General features: G+C 37.0%; 1 protein-coding gene across 5 annotated transcripts in view; it reads right to left on the bottom strand.

Annotated features, from left to right (window-relative positions):
- The window catches only part of SLIT2 (slit guidance ligand 2), a 372,325-nt gene that overhangs the window by 31,880 nt on the left and 316,028 nt on the right, over positions 1–24,417 (bottom strand). For all 5 annotated transcript variants that reach the window (XM_055246085.2, XM_055246088.2, XM_055246087.2 and 2 more), the window contains 3 exons: positions 22,985–23,109; positions 22,756–22,853; positions 21,369–21,508 (listed from right to left, as the gene is read on the bottom strand). In XM_055246085.2, coding sequence (XP_055102060.1) covers positions 21,369–21,508; positions 22,756–22,853; positions 22,985–23,109 — 363 coding nt within the window. The remainder of the gene's footprint in view (positions 1–21,368; positions 21,509–22,755; positions 22,854–22,984; positions 23,110–24,417) is intronic.

Below are 24,417 nucleotides of genomic sequence, written 5' to 3'. Positions count from 1 at the left end.
AAAACAAAACGAAGCAAAAAAACCAAAACAAAAGCTACAAGGCATGGAACCAGGTGGTCCATCATCCAATTCTGGGTCTGCTGCTAAGTAGTGTTGTGATTTTGGACAACAGGACTATTGTGATCTGCGACTGATATGAGCACCTTCAGAATATACTATGGGAATTAGGAAAAGGAAATCTGAATGCTTTTCAATGGCATTGTTTATTTTGGATTTTTTTTCTTGATATATAGCATAGACCCAAAGGATGAATAAATTGCTAATGATTATTCACAAACTGAACCCACTCAGGTCACCAGCACCCACATCTAGAAACACACCATGTACCAGCACCCCAGAAGCCTTCCCTCCGGTCCCTGCAGAGGATCACTATCATGACAAGACCATAGCTGTGACTGTTTTTGAGCTGGACATAAATGAAATCATTCCATATGTACCCTTTTATGCCTAGCTTATTCTGTAGTTTTATGTTTGAAAAAAATATTCTCAAATCTTCATAGTCTCTGGTCTTAAAAGTCTAAAAGAAAAACATTTTGTTTTCTTCTTATGGATCATTGCCGCAGCTCAACAGAATACTTCTTAGAGCCACATCTTCTGACATATAAAGAAAAAAGTAAAAGCAGACTCAATCCAGAGACAGGGAACATATATTTTTTCCATCAAAGTCAGCTAACTCATGAAACAGAACTTCTATCAACAAATGAGAGCTGAAGGCATAACCACGCAGATTCTAGGTACTCTTTGTTGAATCACATGACTGATAATTTCTTTAGAAAATTTCTTCTGATACAAATAACATGGTTATTATTTCAGATACATTAGACCAATGTAATTTTCATTTAGAAGACTTTCCCAATTGTGGCGTAAAGTATTAAGGTGACTGGAAAGATATTCATATACATAATATATATTAACTTATATAATACATTTTAAATTATTTTTACCTTTTCTACTTTACTCCTACTTTTGAATTGTTTTATATGCAATAAATGGACAAATAAAGTGACACATCTATAGGCAGCTGTTCATTTCCAGGAAACTACTAAAACTGTCATTTGTAACAGCATTGGTTAAAATTTCAGGAGTGTGCACCATGTAACAGCACCCCTTTGTTACAAGATGATCCTTTAAAAATAATACACTGCTAGTTGGTAGAAATCATTGCTTGACAACTAAATGTGGCATATTATTTAGACTTCGAGAGTCTTTTCCCATGATGCAAATTAATAAATGTATTCATCTAGTTATTACATCAATCTGGTGTATGATATTAGTTTTTATCTGTCTCTTAAAAAGAACTAATTGCACTGAAAGTCTCATATGTTGCTTCTGTAAGTTTTCTGGGATACAAAAGATTTTTAGCAACATATGCATGATGAACTATTTTTAGACAGGTTTTATTTAAAGGCTTGCAATTTCAAACAGTATTACTCTAAGTTGGATACCTTGATGAAATGCATTCATCATATTTTATAATCCTACTATAATGAAATCACTTTCAGTTTCTAACCAAATCTATCTGATGGAGATATAGACTGTTTATAGCAGTATCTATCCAAGACAGTTTGTAAAAACTGATGGTAAAGAAGGACCATTTGAGATACATAATAAATGTCATTTTATGTACTTTTCACTTTATGCCTAAATAAGAAACTGTTTTAAAATTATAATAAAGGGAAATGTTTTATTCCTTATTTACTCTGATACAATCCAACCCATTTCATTCAATGTAAGTCACAGTCCATAAGGATTTACTACATGATGTTGTGCTAGAGGCTGGAGCCACAAGGATGAATGTAATGGACTCTGCCCTTAATCAGTTCTTAATCTACCAGCAGAGAAAGTCTTGAGCTAGGGAAAGAACACGGACAGTGAATTTCATCTCTAAAAAGTAAAACTGAGAGTTAACCCTTGTCTACAAGGAATTACTCCATAGACTTGATAATGGAAAGGAGTGAACAAGGACAAAGTTCCAAGAAACTGTTAGCTAACCAGATTGTTAAATCTCTAATCAACAGCTTTAAGACTAAGCATGCCAACTTGAACATAAAAAACTACATCAATGTCAAGTATTCCTTATCTCTGTAAGAGTAGCAAAATAGCAATAATCATTATTGAGATTGTATATGATACTTCTTTGTGATCATTACATAGTTATACACCTAACTTTAGTAAGATAGGTTGATGACTTCAAAAATGATTTGATTTTTGGCCAGGTGTGGTGGCTCACGCCTATAATTCCAGTACTTAGGAGGCTGAGGTGGGCGGATTGCCTGAGGTCAGGAGTTTGAGACCAGCCTGGCCAACATGGTGAAACCCTGTCTCTACTAAAAATACAAAAATTAGCTGGGTTTGGTGGCAGGGGCCTGTAATCCCAGCTACTCGGGAGGCTGAGGCCAGGAGAATCGCTTGAACCCGGGAGGCGGAGGTTGTCGTGAGCCAAGATTGCGCCATTGCACTCCAGTCTGGGCAACAAGAGCAATCAAAAAAAAAAAAAAAAGATTTGATTTTATTATCACCAAACATTGTAATGCTAACAAATATTACAAAAACATTTTCTGCATCCAATTACTGCCTAACTTGCTTTAAAGACCAGTCTTCCACCTGACATTCATATCACCTGGGTCTGTTTACTATTTCCTGAATTTATTTCAACTCCATGCCAGGGCTATTGGTTTCTCCTTTTGCTTTAATAACATCCTTTCACAATTCTGTTGCCACTTTTCTCATCCATTAGATGTCCTCTTCCTTATGGAATCATGCCAGATCTTTTCAACTATTTCTTCTCTATCTCTAATGTTATATCGTGTTTGACTATGCCTATCTTATGGCATATATATGGTATACATTTGTTTATGTACTTAATGAGCATTTATATCATGCTTACTACTGTATGCTAAACATTGTATAAATATGCAGTCACTTAATATTCATTACAAGCACATAAGGTGAGGTTTTAGGGTTGCACTGTTATGTGTGCATTTTATATTACTGGTGTTTATCTGACTCCCTTTTCTGGACTGTAAAATCACTAAGAGTAGAATTCTTGCCACATTTGCTTTGTGTTTTTTCCAGAGTGTGGTATGCTGACATACTCAAATAAGAGTTAACAGGAAGAATCATGCTTTTTAAGGCAAGAGCTCTATCTTGTTGACCTGTAATCAACACAGATTTCATTCTAGCCTTTAGAGATTAGTGTCATTTTTTGCTTAATTACTCACTCATGATTAGTAATAACATAGCTTATGCTACTCTCTTTAAACATTACTGTGAATTTTCCCTGATTAAACATTAACATGAATGTTTTCATTGGACTGTTTCTTTAATTTTCCTTAATTATATTGGATTCTGCTATACTTGAGGGAAGGACCGCTTTCAAAAGAGTGCAACAGTGGCGAGATTCAGGAGCTCAATATAAGGGAAACTTAGCAAGCTCCTTAGACAAATACTGGACGGCATATCTACTTCTCAACCAGTAAGAGGAAATTAGACAGCTAAAAGCTGCACTGGTTTTCCAGAAAGAATAGAGATAAAACGACTAACATTAGTCAGCTAACGTATTTTTAGTTACCAATATTGAAAAGTTCCCCCAAACCTCATAGTATTGTGATGACATGATGCCATTTTTACTTGGTTTTTATTTTTACCATAAGTGTAGTCAGAGCTAGTACTGAGTTAGTGGAAAAATAATAAAAAATAGGGGAATTGAGTTTGCTTTTGTGATGGCTCAGGTCCTGAGATAATATTGTCAATGGCTGCCTCCCTTTCAGAGATGATAAAGTGTGAGGTGACAGAAAGGAAAACTGGAAATATTCTTTGACTCTACAGAGTTAATGTTGTAACTGATTACCCTATAAGCAGGTCTTAGTATGTTTAAACTGACATCAAGAAAGATAAGTCAATCCATTGGAGTGGTTTGGGGCAATGTGGTGGAATGTAGGTTAAATGTTGGTGCCCATGAGCCTCTCAAGAGATGGGAGCCTAGGCAAGCCTTGATTCCATGATCTGGCTTCAACCCATTCCTCTAAATCCCAGGAAACCCTGTTTATTTATTTTCAGCCATGGGCCCTTAAAATTCCCCAATAGTGTGGAACACAATCATTGCCTGGCATTTGTGATTTCACTTTTGATCAGATGAGCAAATTAATTTTCCTTATGATTCTAGTTTTCATCTCTTGTTGATAAGAGGTTAAAGCATTCTGAGTGTATGTATATATGTTAGTTGTGTCTGTTTTGAGAGAGAAAACAAAGAGTGGTCAATCAGGGGGTCTATGGTTACCTCTCCAGGATAAGAGAGGTTAGTAAATGATCTACTATAACTGGTAATAAATATTGCTGGTAACCAATATCTGAGAATCCCAGAACTTTCTTAAGAAAAAGTGCTACATGTTGTAAACAGAGGAATCTTTCTGATACAGAGTTGTTTTTTTTTTCTTGAGACAGAGTCTTGCTCTGTCAGCCAGGCTGGAGTGCAGTGGCGTGATCTTGGCTCGCTGTAACCTCCGCCTTACAGGCTCAAGTGATTCTCCTGCCTCAGCCTCCTGAGTAGCTGGGATTACAGGCATGTGCCACCATGCCCAGCTAATTTTTGTATTTTAAGTAGTGACGGGGTTTCACCATGTTGGGCAGGCTGCTCTCGAACTCCTGACCCCAAGTGATCCTCCCATCGTGGCCTCCCAAAGTGCTGGGATTACAGATACAGAGTTTTGTCTATTTCTTAGATCACCTCTTCCTGATTTTGTCTGTTGGTTATATATGGGACACAACAGGACAAGAAATGACCAAGTTCTACAGTAACACTATTACAACTTGTGAAAGAGCATGCCAAAAGTGATACCCACTCTTCTAAATGGGAATGATTTTTCAGATTCACTCTTGAAGAGGAGATAAAATGCTACTTACTGAACATCTGTGAATGTGTTTCTTTTGAAAAGTTTCATGGAGTGGTAATGTGCCCATTCATCCTTGCTTGCACGACAGTCCTGGTTTACACCTGCTGCCCCAAGGTAATTGTCAATAGGGTGCCTGGGCACTCACATAACTACCATGATTTGGATGATAAATGTTATGGGTCACCTTCTAGGTGGAAGCTGGATCATCAGAGTTGATAATACTCTGGAGTGAAGAGTGAATCAGCATAAAGAGACCTCAGGAAGTAACCGTTCTTATTGGGGAAAATGACATTTGGTTAGCTGTATTACTGTCTGGGATGGCCTTCTACAGTTGTATGCAATATATGAGAGTTGACTGGTTGCAGAACTATTTTATTGTTCTCGGCCTCAGTTCTTCATCTGTAAACTGAGGCTCTGGAATTAAAGATGTGTAAGGTCAACTGCGGCTCTAAAAAATCCCTTTTTTTCAATAAAAAGGAAAATGCTTCTGAAGATACGGATAATGCAGACAGCAAGTTACCAGAGGGAGTATCACGCTTAGCTGTACAAAACAACATTACTGCATTCAGCAGTAAAAATAAGTACCAGCATGTGTTCAGAGCCCCCTGTGGTACAGATATTGTGAGTATTATTGCATTAAGGAAGAAACCTCAATGCACATTGATGGTTTTTATGAGAAATAATACCTGGAGTTTGGCCTTACCTTCTGCTTCATTTTAGATCTATGAACCTGTTTTTTAAATCTTTTTTTTCTTTTTTTTTTTTTTTTTTGAGATGGAGTCTTACTCTGTCACCCAGGCTGGAGTGCAGTGGCACGATCTCGGCTCACTGCAACCTCTGCCTCCTGGGTTCAAATGATTCTCCTGTCTCAGCCTCCCCAGTAGCTGGCACTACAGGCATGCACCACCATGCCCAGCTAAATTTTGTACTTTTAGTAGAGATGAGGTTTCACCATGTTGGCCAGGATAGTCTCATCTCTTGACCCCGTGATCCACCCACCTCAGCCTCCCAAAGTCTTGGGATTACAGGCATGAGCCACTGTGCCCGGCCCGAACCTAACTGTTTTTAATGCTCCTTCCTTGTTTAACACAAAGGGGCCCTTCCTATTGCCTTCATTTCTACTTCCTTCCTAGTATCTTATCTTTTTGTTTAAATTTGTTACCATACTTACTGAAATAGTTTTAGAACTATTCTACAAAGTTCTTGCCTGATACTTACAGAATGATCTGCCTATAGCTTTTTCGAGTAATTAAAACAGCAAGTCAGATTTTTAACATCACCATATATTTTGAGTCCCAACTATGTATGGGGACCTCTATCAATGCTAGAAGTATAACAGTAAACAACAATAACAACAAACTATTCCTATTTCCACGGAGTTTATGTATGAGAGGAGGAGAAGAAAGATATTAATCCAGTAATTTCCCAAGTAGAGTAGTCCCCCTTTATCAGCAGTTTTGTTTTCTGTGGTTTCAGTTCCCTGCTGTTAACAGCGGCCAAAACATATTAAATGGAAAATTCCAGAAATAAACAATTCGTAAGTCTTGAACTGCATGCCGGTCTGAGTAGCTTGGTGAAATCTTGTTCCATTCTGCTCCATCACACCTGGCACGTAAATCATCTCTATCCAGGGTATCTGGCTGAAGAAGCCTCCTGCCCATCAGTCACTTTTGAGCCGTCTCAGTTATCAAATCTATTGTTGTGGTATCGCAGTCCTCCTGTTCAAGGAAACCTTATTTTACTTAATAATGGCCCCAAAGTGCAAGAGTAGTGATGTCGGTAATTTGGACAAGCCCAAGAGAAACTGTCAAGTGCTTCCTTTAAGTAAAAAGGTGAAAGTTCTTAATAAGGAAAGAAAGAAAAATTGTACGCTGAGATTGCTAAGATCTGCAGTAAAAATGAATCTCCTATCTCTGCAAAGTTGTGAACAAGGAAAAAAGAAATTCATACTAGTTTTGCTGTCATAGCTCAAACTGCAAAAGTTACAGCCACCATGCATGCTAAGGGCTTACCTGGGATGAAGAGGGATTTAGTGTGTGGGTTGAAAGACATGAACAGAAACATGTTCTGATTGATAGCAACGGGCTTCAGTGCTATTTGTGGTTTCAGGCATCTACTGAGCGTCTTGGAACGTATCGCCCGCAGATAACGAGGGGACTACTATATGTATAAAATTGCCTCTGTGCTGAGTGCTAAGCAGGAACATTTTATGGGGCGCTAGAAAGGGACTGTTTCCTCTGAAGAAGGACAGGAGAGGTTTTTCTGAAGAGGTGAGACTCAAAGGCAAGGGTGAAGTGGAGAATGAAGAGCTCCGACAGAGGCTTCTGCAGGAGGCAGCATGAAGAACAGGAGCCCTGAGAGATGGGGAGTGAGCCTGGGAAAACACGGTGCCAGAGGAGCCCCAGAGGCTGGCTGGGCCACAGGGTCAAAGGTCTTCATTCTATGAATAATGAGCTCCCACTGAAAGGTTTTGAGTCGGGGCATGGCCAGATGACATCTGCACTTTGAAAAGAGCACTCTGGCTGGGCACAGGGGCTCACGCCTGTAATCCCAGCACTTTGGGAGGCCGAGGCGAGCGGATTACCTGAGGTCAGGAGTTTGAGACCAGCCTGGCCAACATGGTGAAACCCCGTCTCTACTAAAAATACAAAAATTAGCCAGGTGTGGTAGTGGGTGCCTATAATCCCAGCTATTTGGGAGGCTGAGACAGGAGAATTGCTTGAACCCGGGAGGTGGAGGTTGCAGTGAGCACAGATTGCACCACTGCACTATTCTAGCCTGGGCAATGAAGACTGAAATTCTGGAAAGAAAAAAAAAAGAGAGAGACAGAGAGAGAGAGAGAGAACTCCATCTCCAGTGGAGGACGGCAGATTGCATAAGTGGGGATACAAGTGCACATGAGAAGTGACCACTTGTACAGGGTGGGGGTGAGGTGGAGGTATACATGGCCCAAAGTAGTGTTTAGGAAGCAAAACAGATGGGACTTTGTGATGGACTGAATAAGCATGGGGGAAAGAGAGAGAGGGAGTTGTCTAGAATGTCTATGATTTGGGTATGTATATTGGGAATTACCTTTTGGTGACGTGGAGAACAGTGGAGGAAGACCAGGTTTCCTGGTGCAAACAGAGTTTAAAATACAGTGATGTGGTGTTGACGATTCAATTGTGGCCCTCAAAACAAAATATGTTTGAGTCCTCTAGTACCTCAGGCTGTGACCTTATTTTAAGATAGAGTTTTTACTGAGGAAATCAAGTTAAAATAAAGTCATCAGGATAGGCCCTAATCCAATATGGCTTGTGTTATCAAATAGGGAAACCTGGATACCAAGAAAGACAGGCATAGAGGGAAGATGATATGAAAAACAGGGAGAAGCCAACTATACAGGCCTGGAAGAGACATTTCCCTTACAATCCTTGGCAGGAATCGACACCTTGATTTCAGACCTCTAGCCTCCTGTAAGACAATAAAGCTCTGTTCTTTAAGCCTCCAGTTTGCAGTAATTTGTTATGGCAGCCCTAGCAAAACAATACAGGTAGTAAATTCCAAATCACTGGAAGTTTACAGCGGGGAATAAAACTTTCAACTTATGCCACTATTTCTTCCTTTTTTTTTCTTCTTTTTTATTTTTACGTCTCTTTCCTCTCATTTTATTTCATGTAGCTGTCCTCTCCTTTGTCTCAAGTTTTCTTTTAGGACTATGAGCTTCTCCAACAGCCAGTCTGTAATAAGCGGTGCACAAAGGAGAAGGAGTGGTCCATGACAAGGCTCCCTGTGCTTCAAGAGAGTCAAGATGTAAGTGGAGCACAGTAGCGTAGATTAGCTCTACATTTGCTGCTGTGGCCAGATGTCTCTCTGCAAAGCACCGTGAGTTGTGCTTGACTTGGACCACTCATCACTTACTCCTCTGTTGGAGGGGAGCTGGTGTTAGCAGTTAGGACTTGCAGGACAGACTATCCAAATAATAACAACAATTCTCCTCTTCAAGGTCTTAGAGATGGCAAAGGCAAGAGAATCACAGCCTACTGTGTCTTGCAGAAGAGAAAGTGAGTCGAATGCCTGTGCCATCAGCTTTATGGCAAGTTTGCACATGATCTTGAACTTTAACAGCTGCAATTATTAACTACTTATGTGTGTGTGTATATATACACACACACAGATATATATATATACACACACACACAGATATATATATATATACACACACACACAGATATATATATATACACACATATATAATATGTATACTATCAGTAAGTATAAAAACAATCCTGAAAGTGTTTTATTACTTTACATTATATCGGCCGGGCACAGTGGCTCATGCCTGTAATCCTAGCACTTCAGGATGCCGAGGTGCATGGATCACCTGAGGTCAACATGGTGAAACCCTGTCTCTACTAAAAATACAAAAAATAGCTGGGCATGGTGGTGCACATCTGTAATCCCAGCTACTTGGGAGGCTGAGGCAAGAGAATCGCTTGAACCTGAGAGGCGGAGGTTGCAGTGAGCTGAGATCATGCCACTGCACTCCAGCCTAGGCCAGACACTGTCTCAAATATATATATATAAAATATATACATAATATATAATATATACGTAATATATTATATATAATAATATATATTATATATTATATTAAACATATATAATTATATGGTATATATTTTTTATATATATGGTGTATATATATATATACCATAATTATATGGCGTGTAAATATATATACCATAATTATATGGTATATAATTATATGGTATATATATTTTTATATATATACCATATATAATTATATGGTATATATATTTATATATATCATATATAATTATATGGTATATATATTTATATATATCATATATAATTATATGGTATATATATTTATATATATCATATATAATTATATGGTATATATATTTATATATATCATATATAATTATATGGTCTATATATTTATATATATCATATATAATTATATGGTCTATATATTTATATATATCATATATAATTATATGGTCTATATATTTATATATATCATATATAATTATATGGTCTATATATTTATATATATCATATATAATTATATGGTATATATATTTATATATATCATATATAATTATATGGTATATATATTTATATATATATATACACCATATATATAATTATGTGGTATATATATTTGGAGAATATTTGTTTTTTTTTGTTTTTTTTTTTTTTTTTTGAGACGGAGTCTCACTGTGTCACCCAGGCTGGAGTGCAGTGGCGCCATCTCGGCTCACTGCAAGCTCCGCCTCCTGGGTTCACGCCATTCTCCTGCCTCAGCCTCTCCGAGTAGCTGGGACTACAGGAGCCCGCCACCACGCCCGGCTAATTTTTTGTATTTTTAGTAGAGACGGGGTTTCACCATGGTCTCGATCTCCTGACCTCGTGATCCGCCCACCTCAGCCTCCCAAAGTGCTGGGATTACAAGCATGAGCCACCGCGCCCAGCCATTTGGAGGATATTTGAGTTGATTTACATTTCCTGTACATACTGTCAGATTTCTTAAATGTACTTTAAAAAATACTGCTTTAACTCATTAAGTGTTGTTGGAATTTCTTCACTATAGTAATTTTTTGACAAATGAATGAATAATGAAGACAGTATATGGTCCATGAGAGTTAACAATAAATGTTTCCCGAAATGAGTAAGAATAGTTTAAAAATAAATTTACTTACAATATAATTAGTTTACATGTACTCTCTCAGAGTGAGGTTTTTTATTTCGCCAACAAAAGCTGCTTTAGTGTAATTTTCATTACACATCTGGGGAGAAATTTTTTGTGCTAGATCTAGCAAATGATTGAAGGATGAGTATGACAAAGCTTTACCCTGGAGAAGTTCCTATATGGAAAATTTAGAGAAATAAGATCAACATCTAATTTCCTACTGTCCATTAAGTTTCCTTAATGACTGACATATGGATAGCATCCTGGCCTAGAAACTGGGCTGAATGAATTTTTATTTTTAATTATTACTAAAAACTATATTATACAGTTCCGAAATACATTATTACCCCGAAGAGATTTGTTTTCTTTGCTAAATAAGCCGTGTTAATTATAGACAGGAACGTTTTGAAGAATTGTTGGCTGGGCTATTTTTGTTTTTTCCCAGACAGAGTCTTGCCCTGTCACCCAGGCTGAAGTGCAGTGGTGCAATCTCAGCTCAGTGTAACCTCCGCCTCCTGGGTTTGAGTGATTCTCCTGCCTCAGCCTCCTGAGTAGCTGGGATTACAGGCGCGCACCACCATGCCCAGCTGATTTTTTTTTTTTTTTTTGTATTTTTAGTAGAGACAAGGTTTCACCATATTGGCCAGGTTGGTCTCGAACTCCTGACCTCGTGATCTGCCTGCCTCGGCCTCCCAAAGTGCCAAGATTATAGGCATGAGCCACTGTGCCCGGCCTTGGCTGGACTATTATTTGCTTTCTATCTACCAAGAAATCTGGGCAATGGGATGTCTCATCTAGGCTTATTTAGTCCTCAAAGCCTGCTTATCAAAAAGGTGGGTCATTTTGTCCCCAGATTAAGATTTCTGAAATTTTCCAACTCAAATCACTGTTAAAAATATTAATTTGTTTTATACTAAATGGATGTTGAGTATCTCTCTTTAATTTTCCCCAAAGTTAGCTTTTTAAATTCAAATTGGACATGTCTACAACAAAATAATTTTAGATAGCAGTACATGGTGTTGCTGGCACACATAACTCTTGCTACTGTTGCTACCTTCTGCTAATGTAACTAGATTAGATTCTTCTCTCTTTGAAATAGATAAAAATCTGAGTCCATTCTGGATATAGATGTACGAAAGAGGTGGCGAGGGTACTGGAGCTGATATTGCAGCCCATTTTTATTCCTACTGTAACTTGTAACAAACTGTTTTTTTTATAAGAAATAATTATTAATATTGATAATAATGAAGGAGAAATTTAGGATGGCAATCTGAATAACTGGACCAGAATTCTAGTATTAAATGTAATCAGTCAAACTCAAGAAAGATTTGAATAAATGTACTAATTTTATTCTCTTTGAATTAACTCAGCAAGGAAAGATATCAAAATAAGCAACCTAATAGATAAAAAATATGATTTAATTTCTTAGAAGTATGCTACTTGAGGGCACGGGATACTTTCATATTTATATTTTTGTATCTCTCCATTCCCATTGCATTCATTAGTAAATTGTCTGGCACAAACTAGGTGCTGGATTAAAAAACAGGAAAGATAGCACTTATTTGATTGCTTCTTGCAGGCAAATGCTTTTTAAATATTAATGGAGACCCAGATCACATAAAGAACAATGTAAGGAAGCAAAGAGAGAATTAAAAAACTGGTAGCAGATCTGTGTTCTGAGATGTGAGCCCAAGGTGTGCCCTTGCAGGCTGGATGAGCTGGGTAGTCTGTTCACTTCCAGATTTCCCTACTTTATTTTTATGCCTAACAATTACCCTTCTAATGGAGGATGGAGACTATGAGCTCCATTATCAAGAAATTGCACTTGTCAGCACTTAAGTGGCATGTTTGAGGAAGGTTGAGATGAATGGACCTGAATGTTTATCATTACTAAATTTTGTAAATTCGGTCCAATTCTGATTTTAAAAAGTATACATTTCCCATTTGTTCTGTATTTATAGAAACAGAAGCATTCTCTCTCCTCCTACAGACCACGCAGTGTGGCAGAGAGATTGATGATCTATAGCACAGGGTGGATATAGCTGACGAGATTATGGGAGTCATCCCAGAGCAGCTCCATTAAGTTGGACCTGAAAGAAAAGTATATATATTTTCTCCTCTTTTGCTAAACCAGATGGGCCCTATTTGTTACATACTCAAGGTGATAATCCCAGGCAGCACAACACAATAATACAGGCAGATACCCAGTAAGATACATTAGCCATTAACAGATGTGATCTTTGTGTGCAATAGGTGCAAAATGGGACACGTACATCATCAGAACACTGCCATAGAGAAACCCTGTGAGATAAAAGTTTATCATAATTCAAAATAGGAAGGTTCAAGGAAATATGCTATAAACGTAGCTATTAAGACGTTTCAAAGAAGGAAAATCGGTTTTCGGTTCCTATTTTTGTTTTCTAAGTGGTATGAAATGAGTTGCTTGAGTCTTTCAGAGAGCTTGGTCAGTGTCCACACTCAGAAGGAGTGTTTTTCTTTACTTACAAACTAGTAAAGTCGCTATATTATATTATTAATGTTCTTGGGATATGAGAAGTGATGGTTTGTACTGAGAAATATTTGACCTGATCTGACCTTGCAGTAAAGAATCAAAGCCAAAGAGTTTGCTCAGTAGATAAGGGTAATGTTTTATGGATTTTTGTATCACTTTCAATACTTAGCATGGTGTCCTGCATAAGATATTTTCTCAATAAGCATCTGGCATATTTAAAAAAAAAAAAAAAAAACTTACCTCTCCAAATAAACAAACAGCAAACGAAGTGTTTTTCAGCACTTCCTTATTGGAACACTGAGGCTAAATAATATAGCCAATTCCAGCAGCTACTGAAACTTCAGAAAATATTTAACTCAGTTTTCAAAATAAATAAATTCAAATTAGATGGAATAAGACTTGGCTAGACTAAATTGTTGTTCCGGGCTCAATGGGCACTGCCCTATTGGGCAAACAAGATCTTTCAAACTTTTTTTGAGATTAAAGTGCAGTTAAGAAAGTTTTGAAAGGTTGGAGGATGAATACAAACCACATAATATCATTAGGCTGCCAAAGTATTCTCTCCAGTAAAAACAGACGGCAACTTAGGTTTCCCTTATTTGAGCTCACAAGTGTGTCCGCAACTATAATGACCTTGATATAAAGACCTTACACATCTCGAAGCAGAATTAAAAACAGAAGTCGCTGTTACTAAGAGATCATGAAAATCTAAAAATATACACAAAATCTACAAATCCAACTCAGCCAAATCCAAGAGCTCTTCAGCATTGTGTATTTCCTTATGTTTCAAAGTAGCGTATAGGGGCAAAGAGGACCAAAGACCCATCCCTAAATAAAATCTTTCTATATGAAGTGAGCACACAAAGTAAAATTAAAAACAATAATAATAAAGACAGACAATACTGAACAATATGGGGAGAGAAATTTCCATTCTATACATAATTTACCTTAGGTAATTTTCTTTATAAAAAATTAGAATAACGAATTCCCATAAGAATTCTTCTGCCATGAGGAATGGCATCAAATATATCTGAACCATGTCACTGTAGTGATGATGGTTGGAGTTAAATGATGCAAAATTTAAACCTGTCTTACAGGGCAGCCTTCGATATTTCCGGAGTATAGACATTTACCAATTCAAAGTGTTTTCCGATATAGTTACACGTTATTCTCAAATGTCTATGTGAATGATATGACAGATATCATTATTCTTGTTTCACAGAAGAAAAACAAAAGACTGGGAGGTGTCCCAGAGTTTATAAACATTCGTGCCAGGATAAGAAACCTGAACTTTTCCCCTTACCTACACAAACTAACCACCTGCCTTATGGGATAAAAGGTAGCCTAGTTCTCTGGGGGAATTTATTAATTGTACAGATATTCTTTCGGTGCTTTTTTCCTATCTAGATAAAATAGACGGCTTGGCTGCACTTGAATTTTGTGGGTACAGCTTTCCTTACATAAGGACAATTGTGCATAGTGAGCTGAAGAGACAGCAGGAGAGCAGAAGGAAAGCTTGTTTGGCATAAACCATGAATGAGAAATAAGCTATTGTGAGATAGAAAAGAAGCCGTGCCTGGAAGAAGGCAGCAAGGCAGAAGGCACAGGCTCCAGCAGTGGCCCCCACCTCAAAGTGCATGCTCTGGGGCCAATGAAACATGGGTTTGCATCTAGGCCTCTCCTTACACGGTGCATATCCTTGAATAAGTGGTTTATCGTTGTTTTATAGAAGTTTTTGCCCACCTTTGTGCTGTTCACAGAAACTACAGAGTTCTTTTAAATTAACAATGCATTGGCTAATGATATACATTCTTTTTATTTAAGACAATTCCCCCAGGTGCTAGAAAAAAATGGAAATTCTATTTCCAATTAAGTTTTGAATTGAAAATATAGAGAATGATTTGACTGCTTTTAAAAGCAAATTCAGTCAGCAGCAAATTCTTGGAAATAAAAGGGAGCTTTTATAAACATAAGCATGAAATTTAGTCAACACATGAAACCACATGGCGACTTAAAACACTCGTACTGCCAAGATTGTTTCTAAGAGTATACACAGCAATTTAAGGACATATTCCTGTGATGGAATAATTGCTATTATGTTTCTGAGATAGACTCAGACCTTAGACATCCCTGACCCAGGCCATCAATTGCTTAGTACTTGTAAAGAGAAAAGATGCCATTTGACCCAGGAAGGTATGAGATGCATTAATCCACAGAGAATAGCACATGTTATACTGTTACATTCTAAAATATGAAAACATTTTTTTTCATGGTTTTCAACTTAACTCTGCACACTGTAAGAGTAAGTCAGCAAACACAGTGAATCATCCAAACAATGCAACCAAGGAAATGAAGCCCATAGCAAGAGAAGACAGAGAGACCTGCTATATAATAACCTCTTTTTTTTTTTTTTTTTTTTTTTGTTTGAGAGTGAGTCTCACTCTGTTGCCCAGGCTGCAGTGCAGTGGCACAATCTCGGCTCACTGCAACCTCTGCCTTCTAGGTTCAAGCGATTCTCCTGCCTCAGCCTCCCAAGTGGCTGGGACTACAAGCATGTGCCACAACGCACTACTCATTTTTGTATTTTTAGTAGAGACAAGGTTTCACCATGTTGCCCAGGCTGGTCTCAAACTCCTGGGCTCAAAGGATCCACCTGCCTCGGCCTCCCAAAATGTTGGGATTACAGGCGTAAGCCACTGTGCCCGGTCTGTAATAACTTCCTTATTATCCTCATCATCCGACTGCAAATGCTTCAGATACAACTGGAGCTATCAAGACAAGCACACATTGTGTTCCTTTTAGGACGCTGTGCCAGCATTTGGCACTTGAAGATTTTTGGTAAGCTGAATAATTAAAAATCCAATGTAATTAGTTAAAACTCTGAGTCTTTAAGATAAGATTTCATAAATATTCCATGATGATTTCCCAGACATGGCTATCATTCTATACGACTCAGGCCAGGTGTGGTGGCTCACACCTGTAATCCCAGCACTTGGGGAGATTGAGGCAGGTGGATCATGAGGTCAGGAGATCGAGACCATCCTGGCTAACACGGTGAAACCCCGTCTCTACTAAAAATACAAAAAATTAGCCAAGTGTGGTGGCGGATGCCTGTAGTCCCAGCTACTTGGGAGGCTGAGGCAGGAGAATGGCGTGAACCTGGGAGGTGGAGCTTGCAGTGAGCCGAGATTGCACCACTGCACTACAGCCTGGGCGACAGAGTGAGACTCCGTCTCAAAAAATAAATAAATAAATAAATAAATAAAATAATTCTATGACTCACTTTCATGGGCCCTGATGTATATTGGGAGCTGGGTGGCCCATATTGATGTCAATAATTAAATATGGCTTTTTTATGCTTAAACATACTGCCTAGTAGTCACGGCATCCTATAACACAAATTTATAAGTCAACTTCTTGGGCTTTATAATATTTACTTCATAAAGTGTTTCAATAAATGTATACACCTTGAAATATTTTTCATGTTACATGTTACTAAAGATATTTGCTTAAAGCTATGGGAACAGTCTTTCTTACTTAAAAATTTTTCTATCTACAGCTTTATCTACAGTACTGAATAACCTATGTGTTTCATTCCAAAAATAATACATGTTTGTGATATATTTAAAAAGTGAAAAAATATAGACAAGTAGAAAATTTTAAAAATTTGTATTAGTCCCTTATTCTAGCCACCCTTTCTTTCCTCTCAAAAAGTTTCTATTCATTGTCTTCTAACAACAGATAAATTGTATTTCAGAGGCCCATTTTACACTGTTTGTCATAGCGATGCATAGATTAAAGATCTGAATGACTGATTTGACATATTGCTTTCAGATTTTATATTTTGTCAACATTCCTTTTTACCGTGTACACGCAGTGAAATCTACGTAACTTTACAAGAAAGAGGGAGACTAAAATGAAAATCATAATAGACTTAAAAGGCAACTAACCTTTTTCCACCTCATTCAGATTAGCAGCTGGCAGCGACAAAGACAGAAGAGACAAAAGACTTTTTACATTGCAATACAACAGCAGAGCACAGGAAGCCAATGCGCAGCGTTCACAACAGAGAAGCAGGGGTGGGCGAGCGAGCTGAAGCAAGGCTTGGATTTCTTACCTACAGCCGGGCCACACGCACAAACATGGAGAAAATGAGGCAAAAGGTAAACGCCATCACAGGGATCTAGAGGTCTGCGTCTAAACCAGGTGATGGAACAACCAGCAGCTTTACTGTTTAAGATGGACACTGAATGGCTTGTGCATGGGCGTCAGGGATTCGGAAAACAAAGAGAAAATGGGTACACAATGGAAAATTTAAAGTGGTCTGAATATTTTCCACAAAATGTGTTCTAAGGCTTTACACACCCAGTTTGCATGGAGATGTTCATTTTATGGAATTTAAGTGATCCCATTAAGTGAAAGAAGGGCTTAAAATGTGATCAACTGTGTCATACTTGTATGTGGTCCTATAAGAACAAGAGTTAATTAAGACACACAGTCTTGATATAGCAGACCCAGGGCTCTGACTGTTGGGAAATATACAAAAGCACATTTTTGAATTAAACACCTAAGTTAACACTACAGCCTAAAAAAAGTGTCCATTTTTTTTTAAAAAACAGGGGTGCCATATTTACAGTTTTTATTTGTATAGGTGTTAGGTTTATGTTATATCAGGAATTCCTTGGAAATTTAGCTCCAAGAAATGTATTGTCTTTAGAAAGAAGATGATCATGATTTTAAAAAAATAACCAAACAAAAAATCAAAACCAACAAAATCTCTCAAGCTACAATTAAAACCTTAGATTTAATTTTAAAATTATTTGTTTAACAATTCTGAAGTCCTACTTTCTTAATAGTATAGGGATGTTAATTTAGATTCATAGTGAATTCAACTTTTCAAAAGTTAATCTTACCTAAAATATACTAGTAATTGACAGTCATGCATTACACAACTGGAAGCACAGATGATGAACTGCAGTATATGGAGAATGGTTTTGGTGACTGGGGTGGTGAAGTTACAGCAAGATTTAAATAACAGAAAAACAGTATTTGCCCTTACAATTCATGCTGTCAATCCCTGGAGCAGGAAAGAGCAGAGAATTTTCTCCTCTAACAAATCAGTAACTACTTACTGTGATATTTTGGTCACACAGGGCTTAAATAATGTTTAATAAATTCCCCATTGGTGGCTCATTTTATTTTAAATATTTCTAGTCATGTTTTGTAGTCTGTTCATCACATCATAACTTCTCTGTCAGATTGCTCTCAGATCTCTGAATTTGTTTCCATTGACATAACGTCCGTTCTGACTCTTGACATAGGTGTCAAATACAAAAACTGTCACCATAATAATTTACAAGCTTCTTTTCTGTAAGGCATTATTTGTTCTTATTAAACAGAGTTCACTTCTCATTGTATGCCTTCAGGATATAGAATAAAAAATTTTCAAAGGAAAAATCAACTTGTTACTAGGATGATTTTTAAACACTGACAACATTAGTATATTCCCTGAGCATAGCAGGGCTTCTGCTCCCAGATCTCATGCTCATTAATCAGATTCCAAACTCAAATTTAAAACCATATAATCACATTATAAGAAAATTCCTCCTTAACTGCAGACTTGGATGAAGCAGGATATAAAACTCTAGAGCCTCATTCATACTTCCCCATAATTAAAGGTCACTTATGTGTCAATGATTTCAAAATCTGCAGATGGTTGTTTGAAATTTTGTAAATGAGCTCATTTCACGTGTGCACAAAAATACTACAATTAATAGATGAGTTATACATTTGCCCCATTTAGATATCTTCTCTCATGCCAAATTTTCAAACTCTTCACGGCCCAAAAGACCCATTCCAAAGATAAAATGGTCATATCTTCATGTTCTGTACGCCATACACTTTCTGTTTAGTATTTTTGTTGATTCTTTGCCCAAATTAAGGCAAACTGACATTTGCAATAGTTATAAGTAAAAAGACTAAAACAGTCCCAGTTCTTGTGGAGAGCCAAATGGCTCTTGACAGATACTCATGGCAAGTTCCCAGATGACAGCTTTTATAGATGTCACATTTTGGCTAAAAAATGGTTTGGCTAGGCTTTAGGTATTTATGATATGTTTCAAAGAAAGAGATCTGACATAGTTGGGGAAGTGAGGCTTCATAACACTTCTCCAAGGAAACTGCTCTGAACTGACACTTAGAATAGGAGAAAACATGTGTTCAAGAGGAGCAGGTATAGGGAGGGAGCTTGGGAAATGAAGGGTGAGCAGGTAAGACAAAGACTCAAAAGAAATGGGTAAGAATAAGGAATAGCAAATCTAAAGCCAAAGCAGGAGGACTCCTCCAAACCAACTCAAAAGAGTCCTCAACCACCTTATGGAAATTTTATTGTCAAAAAGACACATAAGAACCTGATTGCAGTTGTGCTCCAAAGCCTAGGCTTTCATCAGGAAATTATATATATATAATATATATATATAATTTATTTATTATATATATATATTATATATATATATTCCTGGTTTTGTGCTTAGGAAGGTATTGGTTAGGCAAAGCTTGCTTGAAATGCTTGGGTCCAATTTGTCTGGTGCAGTGATAGTGGGTTGGTTTAAGGAGGCCTCCAAAATTAATTGGGTTCTTAAGCCCTTTCTATAATGATCCGGAAAATGATGGAAAAAGAGAATTATTCTATCCTAAGAAGGTACCAGGTAGCAGATTTTAGTGCAAACATCGGGCTTCTTGGACAAGTCTAAATTAGCCCATCCAATGAAGTTAAATTCTCAGGGTAGCTCAAAGGGCTCCAGAATTTGTGGTCACAGGCTAATGTCAAGTTTCTGAGGTGTGATAATATTGGTAATATTAGTGTGAAAGTCAAAGCTACGTAACACCTACATTCTTTGCAGATACTCTAGAAAGCTGCATGTTGAATATACTTGCTATTCTTTGTTTATGTAAAATATCAACTAATGCTAAAATTCCACCCACTAAGCAGTCGAAGGGCCATAGACAACTACTAAAGACTTGGTAATATACCATGTTCAAATTTCTACTGGAAACTTCGTATGCTATTACTGCTTTACATGACATTGGGTGCTTTACTGGTGCCAAAAAAATAAAAATTAAAAATAAGACCCTAGAAAAGGCAGCCTTCAGATTCACTCAAACAGATCTGGGTTGCCAAAACCGAGCCTCATTAGTCTACCTAGCATTTTCCCACCAAGAAAGGTACCCAGTAAAGTTCAGTTTGGGTATTCCATAAAAGCTTCCATTTTAATAATTTTCCAACAAACCCCTGGGAAAATTTAAGTATACAGATGTATGTTCATCTTTCACATTGTGAGATATTAACTCCAGTCACCTGCACTGTAATTTCATCGTTTGCTTTTCTCGCTATGTAGCAAATTATATGAAAACAGGCACAATAAATGAAATGCACCCAGAAAATGAAAACGGTAACTTTGAGTAGAGTGACCAAAATTACTTCTCCATTTTTTTCTTACAAATAAAATGTACAACTTTCTTGTTTTTCCTTTGTCAATGTTAAGTGATTTATTAAAGGAAAAAGAGCCTATCAATGAAGTTTCTAATTCAGAGCCACAAAAAACAAAAATAAAAATAAAAATAAAAATAAATCAATTCTGACAAAACAGACAAGTCATAAACTTGATGCTGACTTTAGAGCAAATTGGTTTGAATAGAGAGGAAGTTTAGCAATTAATACTCTAATGAGATGTGTCATCCAAAGAAACAAAAGTGTTAGAAAAAAGGTGATAGTCTTATAAGACTATGCAAAGTGCTCAATGTCTTCCTGACTTTTATTTTGAGGGACATGGGTTACTAGAGGCAAACACTAGCAAAGACACAAGTATGAAGATGAATGATCTCAAAAGCTTAATTATGTTTTGGCTATTAAATAAATGTCCTCTTTTCACACAGGTACTGGGGGTTGGTTTGCACAGGGAAAATGGTTTGTACAAAAATGCCATTTAATTGTGGGACTAAAAGCTTTAGCACAATAGCTTCTTTTATTACTGGATAGCATGGCTTTATAATAGATGCATGTGTTTGAACAGAGATTCCTGGGTCTTTTATTTGGTTAGCTGAAATTATCTTTAAGTCCTTATGTTATTTACATTACATCTGATTTTCAAGACACCTACCATTTATCAAATAAAAAAATGATTTACTAAACATATATAACATAGTTCCAATGATGCTTTCAAACAGATAAACTGATCGAAGGCAAAATATTTCCTGTTATTTGTACCTGTATACTCAGGTGGACAAAGGCATGTGTAGTTATTAATGCCATCGACACATGTGGAATTATTTTCACAGTCATTATCTTCACAATCATCAACGTTGACTTCACAATTTTCTCCTTCAAATCCATCAGCACAAATACACCTGAATGCCAGAGGAGAAAAGGCAAAAAACATCTTTTTGTTGCATTTTAAAATCATGTGGTCTAAATATTGAAAAAAGCATAATTATGCTCATCAATCATAGAGCTTTTAACTACCAGAAATTGATTTTTTAAAATGCTTTTAAATGACATGTTGTAAACATCAATTTAAGGTAACATCCACCAAAGCAGAAACCGTTCAAAAAATAAAATTTATGTTGGTTGCAAGAAGGCAAATGATTCCATGGTCTTAAAAGTCAATAAACCCACTGTATTTGCAGGTCTAAAACACAAGCAGTTTTATTCCACAGCCCTAGATATCTTAATCTTGAGTTGTGCCCTAATAAAATAATTCAGGCTTCTTTGCTCATAAATGAAGAGGAACTGGTTCTGATTTTTAAAATTGCAACATCTACTAACATACGTATAATGTCTTTGATGTTTTGAAACAAATAATCCGAAAATAAAATTTTTTCTTCCTTGCAATTACAAAATGTGAATGTTCTCTTTGTCTTAAATACAATCCTTCCTCTGGCATAAAACTATCTTGAGTATGTATCGAATAATTTTTGAGTAAAGTCTAAATGAATAAGAGATGACTTCATAACAGAATGCAGCAGTGAAGTCTATTTCTTCTAAAAAGTGAAATTCTAACAAGTTTTAGTAGTATATTAGCATTCTTATGTGACATTATTAGTGTCATTTAATAAAGAGCTCCAGTTCATAATTCATGAAGTATATCTGAAGTAATTGTACCATATGATTAAATAGCTCCAGATTAAAATCGTTCACAGCAAGTCTGTCTACTTACATTGTGTCTTGGAAATAAATCATTAATTTTCTGTATCAGTGGGACCTATATCTTGTCATTACACACTGTCTGTTAAAGCAATAAGCAAAACAACAGATGAATATGTGACTACTAGTAGGGGACTAGTTGGCTATTAATTAGTATAATGGAGCCAATATTAATACTTTGTCTTGCCCTAATCTGACCTGATTAACCGTAATGTGCATACGTGTATGTTTGTAAATTAGTTTTGGTTTTGTAACATCCTGAGCTGAGAACGCTGTAGTGTCTCCATTTATTTTTTATATTGCAATATCTCTGAGAGGGACCAATACATATTGCCATTTCTCTGGAATTCTTTGAAAAATACTGCTCTGATTTGAAAAGGAAAATGCATGTTGGCTTAGTTATCTTTGCTCCAATACTTCAGACACAGATGGTCATAGACTAATGACCTACCAGAATCCATCTTCTTCTCCTTCTTTTAAGTGGCAAGTTCCTCCATGTTTACATGGGTTACTGATGCAGGCATGAATTGGGACATCACAGTCCTGCCCCTGGAGAAGAAGGGGCAAGTAAAGTCGACTAAAGCAGTTCTCGACACATAGAGAAAGCACAGTAGAATAATAAAGGCACACCAAGAAAAGTTACGTTCTCAAACTGTGACTCTTAAAGTGCTTTTACTTACCTTGAAACCATATGGACAGGTGCATCGGTAAAAGTCAACTGGATCACTATTACATGTGCCATCATTTTTACATGGATTTGATAGGCAGGGGTTACATTTAGCTAGAATATTGACATCCACAGGACCTGAAAATTAATTCAAAAATATGAGTAACTGATGCTCTTCCAGTTTACTTATAATTACTTGTATGCCCTAATGTAATGGTAAATTTCATATAATATTATTATTGGTCACATATCTGTGTCTCTCATCCATGACAAGCCAGAAATCAGCATCATCCTATGATGTTCAAGAATGCAACAGGAGGCCTTCTCAACTAGATGGACTGTGAGACTCTCTGAGGCCAGTGTGGGACTCTTGAGTTGGTATCTGATGTTAATGGTGCCAGTGTCACAGAGTCCCCTCATGGGCTGACTAGTTTATGTGGATGTGTTTCTTGGCCATTGTCTGTACTTTAACCTCCTCCTGCTTCATGGAAATGCCTGTTGTCAGTCCCACAGAAGACTACGTGTGTGGGTGTGGCATGTGGTGAGCAAATTTTATAAATAAGTAGAAATTTAACACTGTAATTAAAAACACAATACAATGCACCTGCTCTGGTAACACTGACTCAGTAGTACGACTTTCGTATAGGAGATACAAAAGAGTGCCACTTTATGCATATAGAAATAAACCAAAAGTGTAAGCTTCATTATAATCTCCCTCATTTCCTTTTGATTTGGTTTATTTGTTGGTTCATTTGCACAATACGTGAAGGGTGATGTTTCTGTATCTTACTCTCCAAAAAGAAAACATCTTTGAAATGATCTTTACTTGCAATCTCATGTTTTGGGAGACATCTTTAAAAAACTTCAGGAGCCGTACAAGGTCTCGATTAAATGCATATTTAGCCACAGCCATTTTCCTTTGTTCACAAATACTTATTGGACAAATGACTAACAATGTGGAAACTGTACTGTCCTCAATAAAAGTATGTTCCACCTATGCTACTTTGTGCATTCTGTGTGAGAGCTCACCACAAGGCCTTTTGGCAAATGTATCTGACAAGGACACTGACATCTTTATATGTAAAACACATACATTTCTTACTGTCAACATTAATTATATTTCACTCTGTAGTATAATTTCTCTGTAGTTCTTTATCTTCACCGAACAAGCAGCAGTAATTCTAATTGCATGTTTTATCACATGCAATTTCTAGCAAAGTTATCTGGATAATTACAGAGCAGCTCTGCACTCCCACCATTACTGCTCTAACCTTCTAAGGTGCCTTCACCAAAAAGCTATATAACTTCTATTCACATAAACTACCTGTATCAAATTATTCTACAGAGGCCGGGCACGGTGGCTCATGCCTGTAATCCCAGCACTTCAGGAGGCCGAGGCGGGCGGATCATGAGGTCAGGAGATCGAGATCATCCTGGCTAACACGG

Source organism: Symphalangus syndactylus, chromosome 16, assembly GCF_028878055.3.
Source record: "Symphalangus syndactylus isolate Jambi chromosome 16, NHGRI_mSymSyn1-v2.1_pri, whole genome shotgun sequence".
Classification (NCBI taxonomy): domain Eukaryota; kingdom Metazoa; phylum Chordata; class Mammalia; order Primates; family Hylobatidae; genus Symphalangus; species Symphalangus syndactylus.
This window is presented reverse-complemented; position numbering and strand designations above follow the sequence as displayed.